General features: G+C 47.6%; 1 protein-coding gene across 4 annotated transcripts in view; it reads right to left on the bottom strand.

Annotated features, from left to right (window-relative positions):
- The window catches only part of FRMD4B (FERM domain containing 4B), a 137,180-nt gene that overhangs the window by 85,918 nt on the left and 31,436 nt on the right, over window positions 1-19,826 (bottom strand). Inside the window, exon 2 of one of the 4 annotated variants that reach the window (XM_055805444.1) lies at window positions 14,133-14,419. The exons of 2 other annotated variants lie outside the window; for them this stretch is intronic. Coding sequence is in view for 1 of the 2 variants with exons in the window: in XM_005229958.3 (XP_005230015.1) it covers window positions 266-427 (162 nt within the window). In the remaining variant the exon portion in view is untranslated. Of the gene's footprint in view, window positions 1-265; window positions 624-14,132; window positions 14,420-19,826 lie in introns of those variants that run through there. One more of the 4 variants, XM_005229958.3, reaches the window with a different exon arrangement.

Below are 19,826 nucleotides of genomic sequence, written 5' to 3'. Positions count from 1 at the left end.
TGGACCCCAGCTCAGCACCGATGACAGATCTGCTGGGGAGCTGCAGCTCTGGCTCCATGTGCTGCACCTCGCACCGTCCCAGCCTCACCGGCTTCGTGCTGGGGGGTCAGGCAGGTGAGCCAGCACGTGTCCATCAGGTGGCACGAGGCTCTTTTAAAAAAACAAACAAACAAAAAAAAAAAAAAAAAAAAAAACCACACAAACAAAAAACCCACACAAACACCAAAACCCAGGGTAGTTACTAGGGGGGAGCTAGGAGGTTTACCTGGTAGACATCCCGGAGGCCACACCACGCTCGCAGGGCTTGCCGGCATGCCCGCAGCCGGGCAGCGTACCACCTCCTCAGCGCTGCCACCGTCACCGTCCAGACGAAACGGCTCCCGCTGAAGAGCAGATCCTCCACCCCGCACATGAACACCGAAGCCATGAGCTGCTCCCTTGGCAAAACAAAATCCCCGTCCCGGCTGGCTGCCGCTGGCTCTCGCTCCCCCGCTCAGACGCCTGGCATGACGGCAGCCCGGCTTTATACGGCGGGCGGAGGGCAGGGGTGTCGCGCAGAGCCAGGGTCAAGCCTTAAAACAAACTCTTCTTTCACGGCGCTTCCTGGGCAGATTCCCAGGCATGCCCTGGCCGGCCGTGCCTAAAGCCGAGCCAGCGGCTGCAGTAGCTCAGCCCTACCAGCAGCTCACACAGCAGCCTTGTCCTTCTTAGCGGCTTATATAAAGCTCTGTTAAGCTCCAGTAGCTACCACTATGTTTTCTAATTAAATTTTAACCCTTTTGCCATATGCCCTGACGACAACCCCATTTAGACACTCCAAGAGAAGGGAACCGCTCGACAGCGTTAATCTCCGCTGCACCTCGTAAGCTGGGCAGGCACTTCATCACCACGTCCACCTAACGCCGCGATCTGCCTCCGATGCTTTGTTATCTGCCATACGTGGAAAACAAGCTGTTATCGTTCTCTCCCGGCTGATCCCATGCTCAAATTGTACACTAGAAATCCTATTTTAAAAGAGCACCTCCGGGAGCCAGCAAGTGGAGGAAAGGGGAGGGAGGGGAAAGGATCAGAATACCCCTGCAAAATACACACACTAACTTCTCTTCCAGCTCAGATCACAGCAGATGCCCACAGCATGGAGCCACCTCTCTGCTCCACACCTCCTCCTTGGCTGTTGCACGGTCCCGGTTAAACTCAACACCTGCTGAAGAGGTGATTTTGCTCTACTCTTAAACTAACTCCATTAATGCAACACTTGCTGCATGAGAAAAACAACGCTGCTTATGCTAGGTGAGCAATTCACAAACAGCCCACAGCAAATAAATACTGAAATAATAGCCCACAAGAGACTCCAGCTTTGCCTTGATAGCTGGTTTAAAATTAGGCAGCACCTTGCCCTTCTGGGGCTTAAACTGCTGATGCCACCCAGCCACACTTTTCATTTGTGGGCTCTTTCCTATTAAAAGCTAAGGGAAGGTGGAAGTCAAAAAGTAATTAATTTTTTTTTAAGACCCCCACAGAAGATTTTACAATTCCTAAGCTTTTCAGGATGGAAGTTGCAGGGAGCACCACATGCCACCACCAGCACCTTGCTGGAGAAACTGCTCAAGGAGCAGATTTTTTTCCTAAAACCATCAGCAAGACCGACCTGTAAAAGTAATCTCTCTTGTGTAATGAAATGAATCAAAGGGGGGCAGGAACAGCTTGCATAAGGGCTGCATGGGAGAGCTAAATCCCATGGCATTGCTGGTACTGCTTGCCCAAGTGCACTGCCAGCAAACAGCCGCTACACAGCAGCCCTGTCCCAAATGCTCTTCATGGAAGACACCCTGCATGCCCATAGCACAGGGCAAGTGTTCACAAAACTAATTTCGTTCCATATTAAATCAGCCTTCATTGTATTGCAAGAGCCTGTGCTCATGCACAGGGACACCCGCCCCCCGCCCCATGTCATAGCTGGGGTGATGTAATTCTGTAGACAGATGACCGCCTGTTTTAGACAAGCTTTGGACCTGTGTTTCTCCAGACATCACACTTTTTCCTTTTACATATAATAAAGCAAAAGCAGCCCTGGCTCCTCTTGGTGCTGGTACCTATTGGCTATGTTGCTGCCAGGGCGTTTAAATCTCTCCAAACCTTGCTTTCACTTGGGAAAACAACAACTATATTTCAAATGTATTAGAAGCTATTACAAAGCGAGCTGGTGCAGAGAGAGATACAGCTTGATACAACAAGAAGCAAGTAAAGACTTGGGCTCTGCAGCGAAATCCAACAGCCATACACCCACCCCAAGAGTTTTATCACCCTTTTGAACGCTGTCTTAGAGCTTGTGGCTGCAAGGAAGTCTTCTTCCTCCTCCTCCGGTGCTGCCCATCACCATTTTGTGTTTAGAGAACTTTAACATCAACAAAAACATACAAAATGGGAGAAGTTTCCATTGTCCACGGGGAGAGATAAATATCCACAGAGTTAGTTATTCCAATAGCCTAAGCCAGAACCACCACCAGGCTTGGCAGCGGGTAGTTGCCATTCCCTCAGATAACACTGTTTTGGAGAGGAATGAGGCAGGAAAAACTCAAATAGCATCTGTGTATTATGGTCAAGTCATATCCAAATTTAAACACAGAAATAAAAGAAAATCTGATTTTCAAGTTCCATTTCTAAAAGAAAAGGAGCTTTGTAGTTCAAGAAATAGTGCAGGCAACAGCCCTGTCCTGCGCCAGGAAAATCCAACCAACCCACTATGAAAAGTTGGAAAGCTCCTGCTCTGTGCCTGCTGTTCTCAGTGCTTTTTTGTTTTCCCTATTACCTATTCCCTATTACCAGACTGAAAAATTAAGGATGATGAGCGTTGTCTCCTTTAGCACAGCACAAGAGATTTAGTTGTTTGGGTTTTTGTTGTTGTTTTTTGGTGTTTGTTTTTTTTTTTTTTAGGTTGGTCTATGTTCCATGGTATCTTTAAATTGAACTTACATGTTCTGCACGGTTACTCTTTATGCTTCATAAATTACCATGTGCCTGAGCAATGGCCCCGTCTCAGAAGGTAAAGCCACATGTACTCAGACCCTCCCTCCTCAGTACTCCCAACGGCTTTACCCATCAATATCTCCATTATCTTGTACAGGCATTATGATCCTATAGTAAAATTATAGCTCCGCGTGTAGGCTAAAGCAAGGCAAGAACCTTTTCCCCACCCTTACTTAGGGTACATGGGATTTGAAGTCCACTCTTATGAGTAGGGGCTTCACACACATCTTGTCATCCTTCTGGATGAAGTAGGTAACAGAAACAAGCAAGTGCCGTCTGGACTTCACCTTCCTCACCCACCTGAGTACATGTGGCCACAGTCACACCGTGGTGTGCTGCCTCTTGAACACCCACAGAACAAAAAAGAGCAAAGCAAGCTGATGATGCAAAGAGCAGCTAAATGGAATTTTGAAGGATTTTGGTGTTTTCGTATGCAGCTGACGAATTAACCATTCAAATTAATCTTAGACTTTTCTTGACTTCCATTTTCAGAACCTGATTGTAAGTGGGTTCATTTGAAATAACACCTGGGCTCCTTAAGAGTCAGGACAGAGGTCACAACATTCAGCAAGGGAAAGTCAGTAGGACATCCAGACAGTTTCCAAAGGCTGTAGTATCCAGATCTCTATTCTATTCTATAAGGAAGGGGGGTAGGGAAGATAGATATCTCTGGAAAAGCCTGTAGAGGTATGTACCACTTCCAAGGGAACACTGCAGACAGCTACTGCAAATCTATTTGATGTACAGTCATATGAACCACAGGGCATTCATTTCTGGTAAGGAATAAGCCTACACACAACAGGAATCTAAGGAGAACATCACTTGAAAAGAGAAAACAGAAAACTTGATGTGTGGCAGATTCACGCTTTTCCTTATATTATTGATCGTAGTTCCGGAATAATGAGCATTAAAAAAAAAGAGAACAAGGGTTTGCTACCAACGTAACAGGAAAAGATGATCCCAAGTGGATTCTCAGGCTTCCTTGCATGTTATCTTCTGTGCCCAAATGAATGGAACGACGCTTAGCTGAATTGCTGCTTTTCTTTTCAAAGTAGCTCATATGAAGTTCACATGAATAGAGAATTCATCTACCGGTGAGACATCGGACAAGAGCATCAATCTTCCCTTACATCTACAAAGCAGTATTAACCCCTAGATACAACTTTTGATTAGACATACAGGAAAAAGGACACACACACACACACAGAGTCCCCACTGGCAGATAACGAAATTAAAGCTTTGATCATTTTTGGTCTCTGAACCTTTAACAGTAAAAGGTGAGTTATGGTGCATGTGCTCAAAATGCCTTAATTACACGGGCTAGCAGATGTCTGTCTTAACCGGTGCTTTAAAACACACTCCAATCCGTAATTTGTCCCCATACATTGACTATGCATGATTGCAACCAATATTTATAATATTCCATAGAGCAAGCAGCAAAGTTCAGCACAGACCAAGAACACTGTGACAGCCCTCGCAAGGCTGAGGAACAGTTCTGTTTCCTGGCACACATCACCATTTAAAACCTGCTGTTAGCTCAACTCCAAAGGTTCAGACCCCCAAGCCCCCATACCCTGCGATGGTCTCAGGCCAATGATAACAATTGTTGAGGTCCTTGCTAAGACCCAAAAAGCTGTGGCACCACTGAATTCCTACCAGAAACCAACTGCAGTCCCACCTCATCCTGCCACCCCCAGATGTGCTTCTCCTTTCTGAAGATCTGCTCACAGATTTGTGCGTCAGAATTTTCTGATTTTGCTCCAGCCACAAGCCAACAGCGTATGGTTACACTGCTTTTAAAAAACACGTTTAAAAAAATGCCCAAAGGTGCTGATTTGTAAGAGTTTTCATGAGCATTAACAACTGGATTACTTGGGAATCAGGACTTTCTCAGACAATGCTGAAGCTGCATATCCCCCAGCACTTTAATTCCTGTCATGAAACAAGCCTGTGAAGCTGTGAACATTAATGCAATTAACCCCAAATAAAGATGAAGCGACTTTTCAAAAATAATTTTTGCTACATTCTGGCTCTTAATTACCAACTTAAAGATAAAATGAAATACAGTCATCAGGCACCCTCTCTTTGATGTTGCAACCTCTCAGTACATAAGATGCTTAAAAAGCAGCACCGGTGCATAGGATGTCTGTAATCCAGCCTGCCCTGATTGAGAGCTTTTGAAGCAAGATTCAACTCCTAGTAAAAGGCATTTGCAAACCAGTTTGGTTCTTTGAGATTATTGGAGGGGGCAGAATCACAAGATAATCTTAACTACCCTACTTTAATCCTTTATATTAGCACAAATTTGGGGAACCTCTCAGAAAAGCCTACACTTCCACAAAAATTTATCTACTACCATTCACATTAACAAACTTTCATTTAGAAAGCACATTAAATCTGCATGAAAGGGCCATCCCACTTTCCTTTAAGGCTAATAACAGCATCCTGTGCAGGTATTTGGACCCCTCCCCAGTTGCTACACCAGGAATTTCGATTCCCAGTTTTGCCCACTGAACTGCACCTAAGGCAAGTGAGTGATGTAGCTGAAAGCCACAACTACACCCAAGATGATCCGCATCCGAGAGGGAAGCTCTGGTACCTAGTGCTCTCCTCTCTGGATGAGGCACAGCCTCTAATAAGCCTGTTTAACAGCAGCCTTACATTCTCCTAAATGAGGTCCTGACTTTTTTTCCTCCTCTCAAGAGAGCTTGGGCTGTACATATATTGCTCCACACTAATGATATAAACATAACACTGTGACAAGTAAACACATTTTTAAAGCTCAAGAGCCACAGTGCCAGAACATGAGTTTCTGGCAGTCTGTATCCCGTAGTAAAGCTAATTAGCACGTCACATCAGAAACCAAGTGCCACTGCCTTTTAACTCTATAAATGATTAAACAGCTTGCAGTCTGATTCCTCGAATGGCACATTTTCATACCTGCTGTACCTAGAACTCCAAAATCAGGTCAGGTTCAAAACAAATAGCATATGCTCCAGTTTCACAAGTCAGGGTTTGACATCTCTCGCTGCCAAGCTATCGCCATCAGAACACGTCACCCAGTTTTTTACAATACAAACATCATTTCTCCGGTACTTTTCGGCCAGTGCCTTGGGGTACTATTTGGCACAGCATGCCTGACCTCGGTGGAACCTCACAGGTCCATGCCTGTACAGTCAGGTGAGGATGCAGTTCAAGAAGTCTACACGCAATCTGGAAGCAGTGAGGACAACTAATGCATGTAATTATTTAAAGCATACCTATATACAAACTGTATTTACATTCGTATACACACATATTTCTTGGTGGGTAGAAGTCTACAACCATGTAAAGTCAGTTTCCACAGAAAAGATACATAATAAAGGGAAACACCACCCCACGTTTCTAAGCAAAGGAGGATGAAAACACATGAGAAAAAAATTATCTCCAGCTGAAAGAGGATTAGTTTCCATCACACACACACAGAGTCTGTGACTGCTTTCAGACAAAATGTGTCTTGACGATGCTCTTGCTCAGCAACCCGAGCAATGGCAGGCTGGGGACCCGTAGGAAGATCTCCCCAGACACCAGCATCACTGCCTGCAGCTCCCCAGGCATGAAGTCCTGCCCCAGGGACACCATACGGTGGGGCAGGGGATCCGTGGGATGAATCCCCCACTCCAGGATGGGGCAGGAGCCTGGAAAACTATCCTCCTCTTCCCAGCTTTGTGGGAAGGGCTTCCTTCATCAGCAGGGGAGAGTCACCACTGGTGACACGGGAAATCAATCTGCGCTAGGTGCTACTCCCAAGCCACATCTGGAGGAAATGAGAAGATCAAACAAGCACGGGGTGGAAACCTGGGGCATCCTCAGGGCTGCAGAGAAAACAACACCACTGCCGCCTCCTTCCCCAGAGCCACTGCACGGCCAGGGCAGTGACAGTGCCGCTGCAGGGGACAATTCCAGCTGCGCCAGCCTGCTGCAGTGCCAGGCCCTGCGAGGGGGAGGCACCCATGGAGGAGAGGCTGCGGCTGCCTTAGGAAGCTGCAGCAGGAAGAGCAACTGCTCTCCAAGCTGCTGATTTTGCTGTCCTGGTATCCAGCCCTGCAGCAGGTTGCTCTCACTCACATGCCAGCCGTGCCCGTGCCTCCTACCCATGGAGGCAGGGTAGGGTAACAGCCCATGGAGATGGTCCCCAAGCCCCAGGGGGAGCAAGGAGCCTTGGCAGAAGAGGGGCCGAGACCCCACTGAACAACAGGACAGACAGCTCTCACGTGCTGCAAAAATAAATGATAGGAAGGGACAAAACCCCATTGTCACTCCACACCTGCAGTCTCATGACCTCTCCCTCCCTCAAACTGGCAGAGGAGTAACAAAGTGTACAAAATACTTTTAGCATTATAGCTTTAGAGGCAAAATTATAATAGCTTCTGTACACTGACAGACCATCCTGACAAAATTTCCACCTCTTGCTCAAGTATTCAGGTGGGACAGTACAGCCCCCTGCACCTCCCACATAGACCTAAGGCAGCAGCTTCCTGGCAGCTTGGAGCAATGCCACACACCTCTGTGGTTTGCATTTTAGGAGTGCACGCCACTCGTCCTGTCCATCGCCTTCCTGGAGCCATGAAACGCTTCGGGGTCTCACCAGAGGAGTGGCAGGTTCAAAGTCTGGAGGATGGAGGGGCTGGAGTTCCAGACAGGGCAACACATCCAGCCCCGCCAGTTCGTCCTGCACCTCCCACAGCCCCGGCTGGCAGCAGGAGGGTTCCTTCCCCGGCTCTACTGGCCGGTCACTCGGAAGGGACAGCACTCCCCAACAGGTACCAAACCTGCTCAGCTTCCCTCGGGCACCGGTCCATGATGGATGCTGGCATCGCCCTGCTGCTGTCCCAGCCAAACATGGGGCAGCATCTCCTACGTTTTGAGTCAGCAGGGAGTATTAAAGGGAGCCTGAAGAAGTCAGATAATTACTTTTGGATGAAGTATTTCACGGTAGATATAAATATGTGAGGAGCATGAAAATTCAGGGCTGCCCCAGCTTTATGATTATTTTATAGCCTCGTTAATCTATGGCAAATGGGGTAGAATTACTACATAACCTAAATACCAGGCAGAGATCTACAACGCTGTAAGAGGAAGCATAAATGAGATAGTAAAGTTTCAGCATTTTGCACGATATATATGGCCACGAAGACAAAAATAACGACCCAAACCTATCAGTCTCCTGACAAGAATCTTTTAAAGACTGAGAATAAATGATGTCTAACTACTATAATTATAGCCTCGGTGCATTCATTCTCTCAGGATGAGTAACTCAGGATGCTATAGCCTCCAGAAAAATCATGACTCAGAGCAATACTCTGCCCTTGATTAGACTTTATGGGTCATGCCTAGCCCAGGAAAGTTGTACACCCAGGAATGGATTTGTCCTTCCCTACATACATGCCCAGATGACAGAGTTTAATCATGCATCCTATCCAACGTGAACCAAGTGACCATCTTGGACATTTTTGTGCTTCTCCTCCCTACTCCATTTCAGACCATAAACCCAGCCGAGCAGGATTCATTCCTGCATCCATTCAGTATTTGGCACACCAGAGCACTACTGCTGATAGAAACTTTTCATCAAAACCCACATTTAAAGGAACTGAGCCCCAACCCCACCGCCACTGGTTGGAGAGGCCAGCAGCATGGCACAGGCAGCTGATACTCTTCTAGGACCACAGTATAGTCACCTCATCTCCCCCAGGCCAGACCACCAGCATCCAGACCCACTGCTGTGGCATGCTCAAGTAAAAAATGGCCACAGGACCATTCTCTATCCAGGACTTGATCAGTCCAACCTGGAGTTAACAGGTCTTGTCACACCTGCCGTGGGTAAGTCAAGTTCACAGCCTTTTGAGGAAGAGCACTGCATTTTTCCAGCCAATTTTTGCAGAGGCAGAATCACAAACCCGTGGAGAGAGACAGCACCAGTAAATAGCAGAGACGAGAATAAATTGGTACTGTAAATCTATATCATAAGTTGCCAGCACTCTCAGTGCTATGCTTTCTGAGAATGCAGGTCTGCCGCAACGGCGCTTCTCAAGCTAGAAAGCAAAATGAACATCATTTCACAACATGTCATCGATTGCTACAGCAATTAGTGCCTCATTTTACTAACAAAGTACCTGAACAGTGCATGTTTGCTAGCTCTAGACAAATAAATGGGCAATAACCATCTAGAATTTGAAAGGAAGCAAATCAGTATGTTTTGCTGTTAGAACAGATGAGCTCTGGTGGAAGCATTTCATGAAGGTGAGCCTTGGTGCCAAGTGTTTGACCATAGGAAAGGAAACAAGTCAAGCTGCTTGTGGCATTTCCCCAGAGGAACCACATCGCTTATGCTCATAGCAACTCTTAGTGCCCTGGAAGACTAAAGCAAGCTTTCCAAAGCACACGAGTTCCTGGCTCTTCAGAAAGCAGGTGTGTGTCCAGCAGCCCTGGACCACGGGGTGCAAGGATCAGCTGCACCAAAGGAGGAAAGAGAGCAGCCATTGAAAGTTTGTTTTTATCCTCAGAAGGCCTCCAAAGTAAACAAGCAGCATGCCATGGGCTTGATCCAAAGCCCATTGAAATCAATGGAAAGACTCCAGCTGCCCTCAATAGGCTCGCAGCAAGGCCGGGCATGCCATGAGCACTCCACACGCTGCCCCACCAACCTGCCAACCCCCAATGGTTCTTCACCACCACGTCCCACACCTCCTCCTGCCAATGCTCAGTCCTCCTCTCCTCGGCCTCAACAGGCATTTTGCAATCATTACCTACTCAAGCCATTCAAAATTATATTATGTTAAAAGAAATATATATATATTGAAATAGAGGGGTTTTTCTGCCCAACCCCAGGAACACAGGTGGGTCATGAATCAATCACCCACGGAGCTGGGTCCCACAAGGTCTCTGTTTCTGCGCTGAAAACCTGAACCATAACTCTGCTCTGAACTTCATGAGATGCCTTCTGGAGTCACCACCCAGACCAGTCCTCTGCTGGCTGCCACCCCTGTATTTGTCCTCAAACTAGTGGTATTTGGAGAAGAAATCTTCACTGGTACTGCAGAAATTCAAAGTTCCTCTCACCAGGGAAGACAGGCTGAGTTTAGACAACACGTATTTTGCATGTTCAAGCTGAGCAGAGCCCCTCCAAGAGCAAGGCGTCCCGGTCCAACTTTCCTTCCCTTTTTTAAAAAAAAAGCACCAAGAGAAAGGCTTGATGCCAGCAGCACTGTATCAGCCGCCCCTGGGGTGGGAGCATCAGGAAAAGTCAGCAACACAAACAGTGAGGAAGGAAGCGGGGAGGGAAAGGCAGAGACATTGGAGGGGACAGCGGGATGGCCATGGTGGCAGTGGCCTCGGCTGCTGAGTCAGCCTGTTGGGGTCAGCAGGACCTCACCCCTTCAGAAAACAGGGTGCAGGTGCTGGAGACGGAGCTTTGTTCCTGCCAGGCGAGGTTTCCCCACATCTCCCGGCTTTCTCAGAGCCCCCCCCACCAGACACGTGTGGCACAGTGCCAGGGGTCTTGCCCATCACAGCTCCCCCCTCACCAGCACAGCTGCTGCCACAGCTGGAGGCCATGGCCAGATCCAGCAGGTAAAGCTGTGCAACCCCTTATCGCAAGGGGTGAGGACGTGGGTGCAGCGGGGTGGGTTACCCCAGCCCACTCCTAAACCAGAACCACTTGGTTTGTGGCTTACTGGGGAGAATAAGAGGGAAGGGGCAATGGCAGGAAGGGAGAGGGGACTATAGCAAAGGGCTATTGATTGCATGGACTGTTAAAACTCATCTTCAGGGGAAAAAAAAACCAAACAAACAAAAAAAAAAAAAGGGGGGGGGGGGGGACGGGGACGGGGGACAATCGAAAACAACCCAGCTTTTTTAAAGAGACTGTTTTGATACACGGCACAATTGAAGACTTCGCCATGTTACCTCAGGAGAAGAAAAACCCGTGTTCCTGCAGAGCCGTGACCCTGCCGTATTTGCCATGTAGCACTACATTTGCAAGATGTTTTCTAACCAGGCACAGAACAAATGTGCAGCAATGGCGAGGTTAAGTTTTAAGGTTCAGATATAGTTTGGATCCAGTGTTTTGTTCTGGTTTTTAACCCCTTTAAACTCTTCCCTAGCCACCTTGGCAGAGAGGGAAACAGGACAGACAGGGCTTTACCCTGGCCAGGCTCCCTGCAGTTTCTTCATCTCTCTTCTGGCCGTCCTGCAGCAACAGAAACTCCCCAACACAGAAACTCCCCAACGGGGGTCAATCTGAGACCATTCGTATGCCTAAAAAAAAAAGTTGTTCTTGCTATTATGGGCACAAATGAGAATTCAGCATTTGTTAGCAATTATCCCAAGCAATAAGTTCAGCCTCCCCCTCATACTTCAAATGGAAACAATGTAGTAACTGAGTAGTACCTGTTGGCAGAGAAACTTTTAAATAGATGGATAGGAGTGGCTGAAATGGCTTCCTAAATGAAAAATTTTCATTGCTTCCCTCCCCGGCTGCCTTTGGGATATAAAGCAGGCTTGCAAACTGCCCTTGCTATTATCAGAGCTGTGATTCAATCAGCATTTCATGGTCCTAATTAACAGGTATTTGTTTTCATGGTCATGATTCCTCATTTGCCAAGGCTGCAAAATTGTAATGCATTTTTCCCATCCTCCTTGGAGAGGACATGAGAGCTTAGCCAGGGAAAGGAAGCCATTTGGAGCAGGAAGAGGATGCTTGGAAATGGAGCTAGAGTGCTCATATTAGGCCCTTTCCGAGGTCAGGGGATCAAAATGGCATTAAATAAAAAAAAAAAAAAGCCAAAAGGGTGCTATTCTCACTCAGGTTTATGGGCAAAACTGTAGCACAAAATGCCCTTTACCTGCCTGTTTCAGCAGGTCATGCCATCCTGCCTGGCCTCTCCTGGAAGGTGCTTCCCAGGAGCCCTGCTCCCATTCTGCACTCATGGTTGGAAGGGAAGGGGACAAGGGACATCAAGCCCTGGGAAACCACAGCACCTGGTCCTCCTTTTCCTCCAGTCCTATATCAGGAGGAAGAAGAACTTCCAGCTATGGCTGACCGGGCCCTGCTACACTCAGTATCATGACCTCTTGTCCCATATACCTGTTTCTCAAGTCCTGAAAAGCCACACAAGGAACAGAGGGGCCAAACTTCCTTCCAACATGCACCTGCCTTTCCCAGGTACTGTAGGCTACGGGGTATCGGGTGCCTCAGCGGGTCCTGTCCCACCTTCAGCATCCACCAAAGCTGAGGTTGCTGTATGCCTCTTGCCCCCTACATCCTAAACATTTTTCATCGTTCAGGGAGGCAAACAGATACTTGGTTCGCAGTGAGGAAAAAGGATTGGAGGAACTGACAGGAGACAGGCAGTAGCTTTAGGGTGGGAAAAACTCTGGGAGCAGGATCTTTGGGGGTAGAGAAGGCACAGCTGTAGGATGAAAGGGGCTCCAGTGTACCATAGACTGCAAGTAGACAGAATAAAACCTCTCATTAGGGACACAGATAGAGTGACTGTCCCTCCCCTACACAGCCCTGTCCTTCCCACCCCTCCCCAAGCACTTGGCAGGACAAAGAGGTATCTGCCCCTTCTGCACAAAGGCAACAAGCTCCTTCAGCACACACATCATGGCATGCAACTCATCCCTAGGATTTGCACGGAAATGACAAGGGGAAAATAAATTCAGCTATTCAAAAACTAATCTAGTGGATGCTACATTCCCAAATTCTCTGGGAGTTAAAAAAATAATAATCAAAACCACAATACAATACAAACAAAAAAAACCAGTTACATATAATATCCTTTACCCCTTCCTCCCGCTGATTCTTAAATCAAATAAAGAACCTCACAAGAACGCAGCAGCCACTGGAATACAATTCATGTTTCTGTATTACTAAATTATGCATTGGCCTTTCAGCAGGTAAAATTGTAGCACAGCACCATCTGTTTCTCAATATGCTCGTTGCCAGATACCATAGCAGGGATTTACTAGCGTATCCCTTTCGAGGTACAGCTGAGCTGATGGGCAGAACGTTTGTCACCAGAGAAAGGGATCTGTCACCTGTCCAGTGCACACATTGGGGATATACACTACTGAAAGGTGGGGGACAGATCATTTATTTTCTGGCATACGGGACAGGCTCACAGTGCCAGCTCTAGCAAACAGCCCTCGAGGATGCTACACATCCTTTAAAATACTGTGGGAGATGGCACATTTTCCAGCTGTTTGTGCCTTGTGCCACAGCACAGTTATATCTGCAATTTCATTTCTAAGTTCAAGGGTTGCTGCAGGTTTTTCTATTACGGTTAGAAGGGGGAAGAGAAAAGCAGCCAATGTTTCTACTTCTTCAGATTGAAATTGGTTTCAAGCAGATCTCAAATAGTAACGAAATCACCAGGGAGCTCAGTACAGAGCAGACCCTGAAGGCAGCTGCCCCCCCGGGGGGGGGGGGGGGGGGGGGGGAGTTGGTGGGTGCCCAGGTCCAGTGATGGGGGTGCAGAGCCCTGCCAGCACCCAGCCGAGGGTGGGCTGCCCCATCCTACCACCCTTAGCTGGGTATGGAGCTATTGCTAAAGAGCAGACCTGGCAGGACGCTGAGAACACCACACATGCCTGACTCACCCCGGATTCCTGCACGTCTGCCTTCAGAGCAGCTGTTGAGGCTCTGTGCTCAGCAAGGACAGCGAAGCCCACCACAGCCTCGAGCAGCACTGGCACTGCAGTAGCAAATGCTTTCAGCCTGTGAGGTTCTTGGTCCGGGCTCCAGTGCCTGGCACAAGGCAGCACCCCGCACAGTTAAGCCTCCATCCCCTCAACATCCGTGGTAGACATTGCGTCCGAATGCCTGACCCACCAGGCAGCCCAGCATCAGGAACCACACCAGGAGTGGGTCTGCCTCTGGCAACATCCACACAAAGTAAGCCCAGGAGAAGCTTCTAAAAACTCTTTGTGCTTAGCCCCTTCTGACCTAAGCTCCCAGGAGCACCTCCACCAACCGCCGGAACATGCCCCCAACTCAAAGGTAGTAACAGTCTGCCAGGCTCAGGCAACTCAACTTGTCAACTCAAACAACAAGCTTCTCTCACCTGAGACTCAGGAGGCGGGTACGTTCTGGAAGTGAAAGCTGCTTGCACCCCTCACCCTCTGCCACACGCCATAAACACCTCTCCTTAACTCTGTGTCCAGGTGCTGCGCTCAGTCCCCCAGCCTCAGCTCAGGTCTTCTGCAAAGCCTCCTCCGTGGGGCTGCTGCTGGTCCAAGGCTGCTGGCCACACACCACGGTGCCCAAGCCGGTGGCTGGAGGCAGGAGAATTCCTGCAGTGCAGGGAGAAGCCGCCAAGCACCTCCCAGGGCGCCCGGGACAAGAGAGCACCTGTCAGGAGACAAAAGCAATGAGCAAACTGGTTCAGCCTGTTGCTGTCTATGCTGAAGGCCAGCTCGGCACAGGAGGTGTTTAAGTCATGTGTTTGCTCCTGCCCCAGCTTGGAAAGGGGGAAAAAAAAAAAAAAAAAAAAAAAGTGGTTTCATAGGATTTAAGACTTTCACCTAATCATTTTCAAAGGGGATATTTGATGACTTAAGAACAAGACAAGAGTTAGAACTTCAGTGCCAAGTTGTAACAAAACAAGCTCTTCCTCCTCCTCCCAGATTTTCTTTTACAAGTACACACCTCCTCTTCACAGCCCTAGTTTTACTGTTCAGAGTCAGGAATGGGGAGTCTTGTTTCCTCTTCTTTCCCCGTCCAGCTTCCTCTGCTCCACAGGCTCTAAGGAATCAGGACAACCAGCACCATTTTATAATGACCGGCCCTCACCTCCTAATTTGCCATGGAAGGAAAGGAGAGGATCCATGAATGTTTCAGGAAAGTCTCATCTGATCTAGAAGTACAACCCATGATACCTTTCTCGTGCCTTAAATATCTCAGTTCCCACAGCTGGAGGCTTCAGTAGCTGTTTCATTGCATACAGGGTGCACCATACAAATGCACCAAAGCACATGGTAGCTGGCTGTGGTGGCCCTGGGCCAGCGCTGAGCCAAGGGAAAGGCTGATCCCAAGGTGAGCCAGCCCGGCTGCATTGGGTGGCAGCGAGCACAGGAGCTGCTGGCCCATCTGGGGCTGCGGGACTCCCCCCGACTCCATCAAATACTCATGCTTCAGCTCAGCTCAAGGCTCTCTACATCTGGTCACTTTTCCTCATTTCTCCCAATAAAATGACTTTCTAGGGACAAATAAAGTTCTTAGATATCACATTCCTCATCACTGCAGCCCTCTTAGTCTGTGCTTTGCTGCGTTTCAGCTACCACTGCCTTCTAGTAGAGAACTTTTGCTATTTGGGGAGAGACTCACCTACTCCACTGTACATCCCTACAGGATGAGTGTAAAATCAGCGCCCTCAGAGGAGCCGCTGGCACCCAGAACACTTAACTCACATTTTGACATTCATCTCTGTGTGAGCACACCTCTGGCATGCTATTGGGCTGCTTTGCCTTAGCAATTTACACCTGTAGTTCTCCTGCCTTTGCTTCTCCTCACTTTTCCACACCACATATGGATTTCATCTTTCTCATTATTTCACTCATCTTCCTTTTATCCAGTCTCTTTATGGGACACTGCAAAGACAGTATCTGTTTTCCTTACAGAAATCTCATGCAACCTAAATGGGAACATTTTTCCAAGTTTTTACCTACGGTCACACAGAACAACCTCCATGTCCAAACGTGCTCACAGCAGACGTGGTCTGCAGATGGAACCAGGTACACAGATTGAGCTGTAGCACAGCTCTTCGATTATGTTTCTGGTGCCCCCCTTTCCAGCAGCTATGACTACTGCATGCCTCTATTCGTTGCAAATGTAGACCCAACCATGTTTAACAATCTTTTAAGTTCATCTCTGCAGAATCCTTCCCTCCATTAGATTAATGAAGTGTTTCTAAGGAACAGCAATATACATGTTACCTAATTATAGAAGTCAGGCTGAAGCAGATCCTTTAAACACATCCTGACTCAGCTCTTCTAACCCTACTTACCCAATCTGCCCCTCTCCACCCCCTGGGTATCCCTGACAAGCAGCTGCTCCAAGCAGCAGCACTTTGTTGCTGCAGGACCGGTCTTTCAATGGCCCAGAGCACCAGTGCCTGTTTCAAGCCTGCTCTCATGTGGGAAACCCATCCAATTCACCCCCCAGCCGAGTTTTGCTACAGCGCACCTCCTGCATCCATCCACACACCTGCTGTACAAAGAGCGCTAAAACCATCCAACACTGCTGGGATCTTCTCCCCTCTAGCTTTTCTCCTCAGCAGGCTGCAGCACACATCACTTATAGTTTAGGAGACCCTCACACATAAAACTCAAGCCTGGAGGAACTGCCCAACACGCTGCTTAGGCAGCCCCCTAGGATTTCAGCATCACCAACCTCATCTCAAAAAACGTATTTTGAATCCTAGTGATTGTGACGATGCTGACAGCTGTCAGGCAGGACTTGTACTAGTTTCAACCCTCCCCACACATCTACGTGCCACGACCACTACAATACACAAACAGCCAGAGACATAGAGGACGTTCAAAAAGCCCATCCTGAAGTATCTCTCCCTTATAGAAACAAAGCAAAACCTTTCCCCGTGCTCAGGTGGTGTGGTTGGCACAGAGGGATGTCAGCACACTCTGGTGCAGGCAGCCTGTCCCACGGGGCAGCATGGCTGGAGGGAGGATGGGGAACAGACCCAGTGAGGGCTCTCACCAGCAGGCATAGCAACAGCCTGCACACAGATGACACACACTGCCCCAGCCCACTGATTCTCTCCTGCAGTTGTTACAAACCATCCTACAATTTTATTATATAAAGAGAAATCTGATACAGGTATTTGCCATCCACCTGAGCCAGCAGTTCCTCCCCAGGATCAGTCCCTGGCCGTGCTGCAGCTCACGCCAAAAAGCTTAATACAGGGGCAGAACCAGCTGCACCATCAGTGGAAGCATGGAGATTTGATACCAAGTCGCAGCAGCCACCTCCCACAGCGCTGATACTCTTCAAAAGAAGAAAATTTACCCCTGCTCTACTTAACACACACTACTCAGTGATCAGATTCCTACCAGGCATACAGAGCATCATCAGGCTGAGGAGAAAAGGATTACACTGGTCAGGAGTTTTCAGAGGCTGTGGATGGAGAGCTGTGATCTCTGCTCCTGCGGGGATTTATCATGGGCAGTGGCTCACTAGAGGGCAGCCAGCACACGGCTTGGCTCCACCAGCCCAGACCTCACTCCACACAGCCTCGGATGACTCCAGTATAAACAGCACAGTGGAATTTGCACAAGTGATGGCGTGGTGAAGAAAAAGCAAAACAAACTCCGTATATCATGCGTGTGGTGGGGCTCAGACAAAGGCTTCGACTCCGGAAGAGAAGCACGCACATTGCTCCCAGTGCCCTGACCGCTGAAACCAGATCACCAGGCTTCAATATTCAACCCAGTTTTGGTTGTTTTCCCCACAAAAGTACCAATACTAAATGAACAACATGAGCTTTTCAGCGAAACCTCTAAATTTGTCTCCATGACCCCAGCAGACAGAGGCAGCAAGTTAATCAGCTACCTACTGAGAAAAGAATCCTACAAGTTGTTTGGTTTTTTTTTTAAAGCCATATTTATGTTTTCTTTCTTATGCCAGGCGAATATAAATCAACAAACCCACTGCACCAACCACCACAAGCAAGTCTCTCTGCCCCCAGGGAAGTCCCCCTCTGACATGGGAAAACCCACGCCCTCATGCCAGCCAGAAACAGCAAGATCTAACCCCATGGCTGCAAGATTTAATCTGTATTTTGAGTATTCTCTTGGTAAATTCTTACCAGGGCGTAATTGCCTTTGTATGGCAATGATCTATTATCCTATTAGGAAATTCCATGGGAACAGGGATTTAAAGCAGATACTGTAAGTTCTCACCCGGCTTTAATAACCTCCAGTGAGACTGATTTGCTTGTATCGATAGTTAATCAGATCAAATATTCCCAAAGGATCTTTTCCTGATAACCTGTTATTTATGTGAGGGACCAGCAACCTGACCCAAAGCTTCCTGGAGCCTTTCCCTGCCGGATCAGTCCCTCCAATGCCACCAGGCCATTCCACAGGGACTGCAGCACCCGGTGCAGCTCCACAGGTGACATGACCCCCAGTTAATCTTGGCAGTGGCCACCCTTCAATCAGGTCTGCTCCGTGTTTTAACTGACCACGTTCAGTTTTATTATAGCTAGAAGTCTGATATCTACTAGAAGAAAATTGCACTCAGACTAGAAAGGAAGAATTTAAAACACCACACAAAAGGACATTGATTTTAAAGAGGGCTATTTTCTTCCTTATTTTATAAGTTGCTCTCAGCTCTTCAAGGCCACCATGGTCCTAATTTCCAGTTGAGACTTAAGTCAGATCCCAGATGTCTCCTTGCATTTAAGAAGTGAAACATACCAACTGTATCCAAGAAATTCCCTGGGAGAAATCAGTTCTTTCCACAGCTGCTATAATTAATGTTTTCCTGCTTTGTGCATTTTAAGGGCATGTTGGGCAAGCTGGAATTTGTTTCATACACATTTTTCCCAGTTAGTCCTTTATTTCACCTGAAATCCTAGCAAGATGACAGACCATAGGTCACCCCTTACTCTGCCACTGGAGACTGAGCCCAGAGCAATCATACTGTGGGAAATAGCTCGCAGAGCAGCACAGAAAGTCAGTGCCTGAGACACCTGCAGTAACTTCAATACTTGGACAGAATGAAATATTAGCTCTTTTCCAGGACTGCCTATTATTATTTTGCCTCTCCTTGTAGAGGGATTTTCACTAATCTAGACACTTATGTACAGATTAGAAATGAGAAAGCAAGCTGGTCTGAATTAAAGACCATCCTATCACTTTATAAGTAACACGTGCCAAAACCTCAGATTGGTTGTGTTGTTTTTTGTTTTTTTTTTTTTTTTTTAATTTTATTCTCTAACTCCAGTAATTTAACAGCATATTGATTTTGAAATAATGGACAGGGCTAAGTAAGCAGGATGCAGCGGCAGCCAGGAATAACTGCTGAGTGAGACAAAGGACTAAGAAAAGAAAGAAAAAAAAAATCACTTAATCACTGTAAGTCCATAGCTTCCCCTACTTGAATAGCAAGCTTCCCATCAGTTTAACAGGGTCACTTAGAAGAAATTTTGTTTTTATCAGAAGTCTAGAAACACCTGGGTAACAAAACAACCCCAGCCCATATTGCCCAGATGCTCAAGAGTTATTTCATTTTATTCTAAAAAGAAAATTTTATATAATTATATAAAATGTATGCATGGAGTTCCATCCACCCCACAATAAAAACATTACACAGTGGTGGCCACAGTGCTTTTATGGCCGGTACAGGACCATGGGCACTGCCAGTGACATGGGGACCACAGCACCCATGACATGCTGGGGACCCAGCATCCCTCTGGCAGTGCTGGCATCATGCGGGACCAGCCCCTTCACCTTCCTCTCATACCAGCAAGAGGCTGCAATACAACAGCTGAGGGTCAAGGCAACATTTCAGGTGAATCCTTAAGTTTCGCATGTTCCAGATGGGCTTTCTGGAAATCTCTCAACTCCCAAAAAAAGCACTGCCCCCTGGGGCTAGGCAAAGCCTAGGGCCAAACTTCTCCCATTTGTTACACTGCAAAACTGCCTGTCCTCTCCTTGGAACAGGACTGTATTCTAACTAAAAACCAGAAGAAAGTGTATGAGGAAAGGATTAGTGTTAGAAATTAATTAACACATAA

This window comes from Falco peregrinus, chromosome 5 (assembly GCF_023634155.1).
Source record: "Falco peregrinus isolate bFalPer1 chromosome 5, bFalPer1.pri, whole genome shotgun sequence".
In the NCBI taxonomy this organism is placed as follows: domain Eukaryota; kingdom Metazoa; phylum Chordata; class Aves; order Falconiformes; family Falconidae; genus Falco; species Falco peregrinus.
Note: the sequence above shows the minus strand (reverse complement) of the source record. Positions and strands in the feature narration are given on the sequence as shown.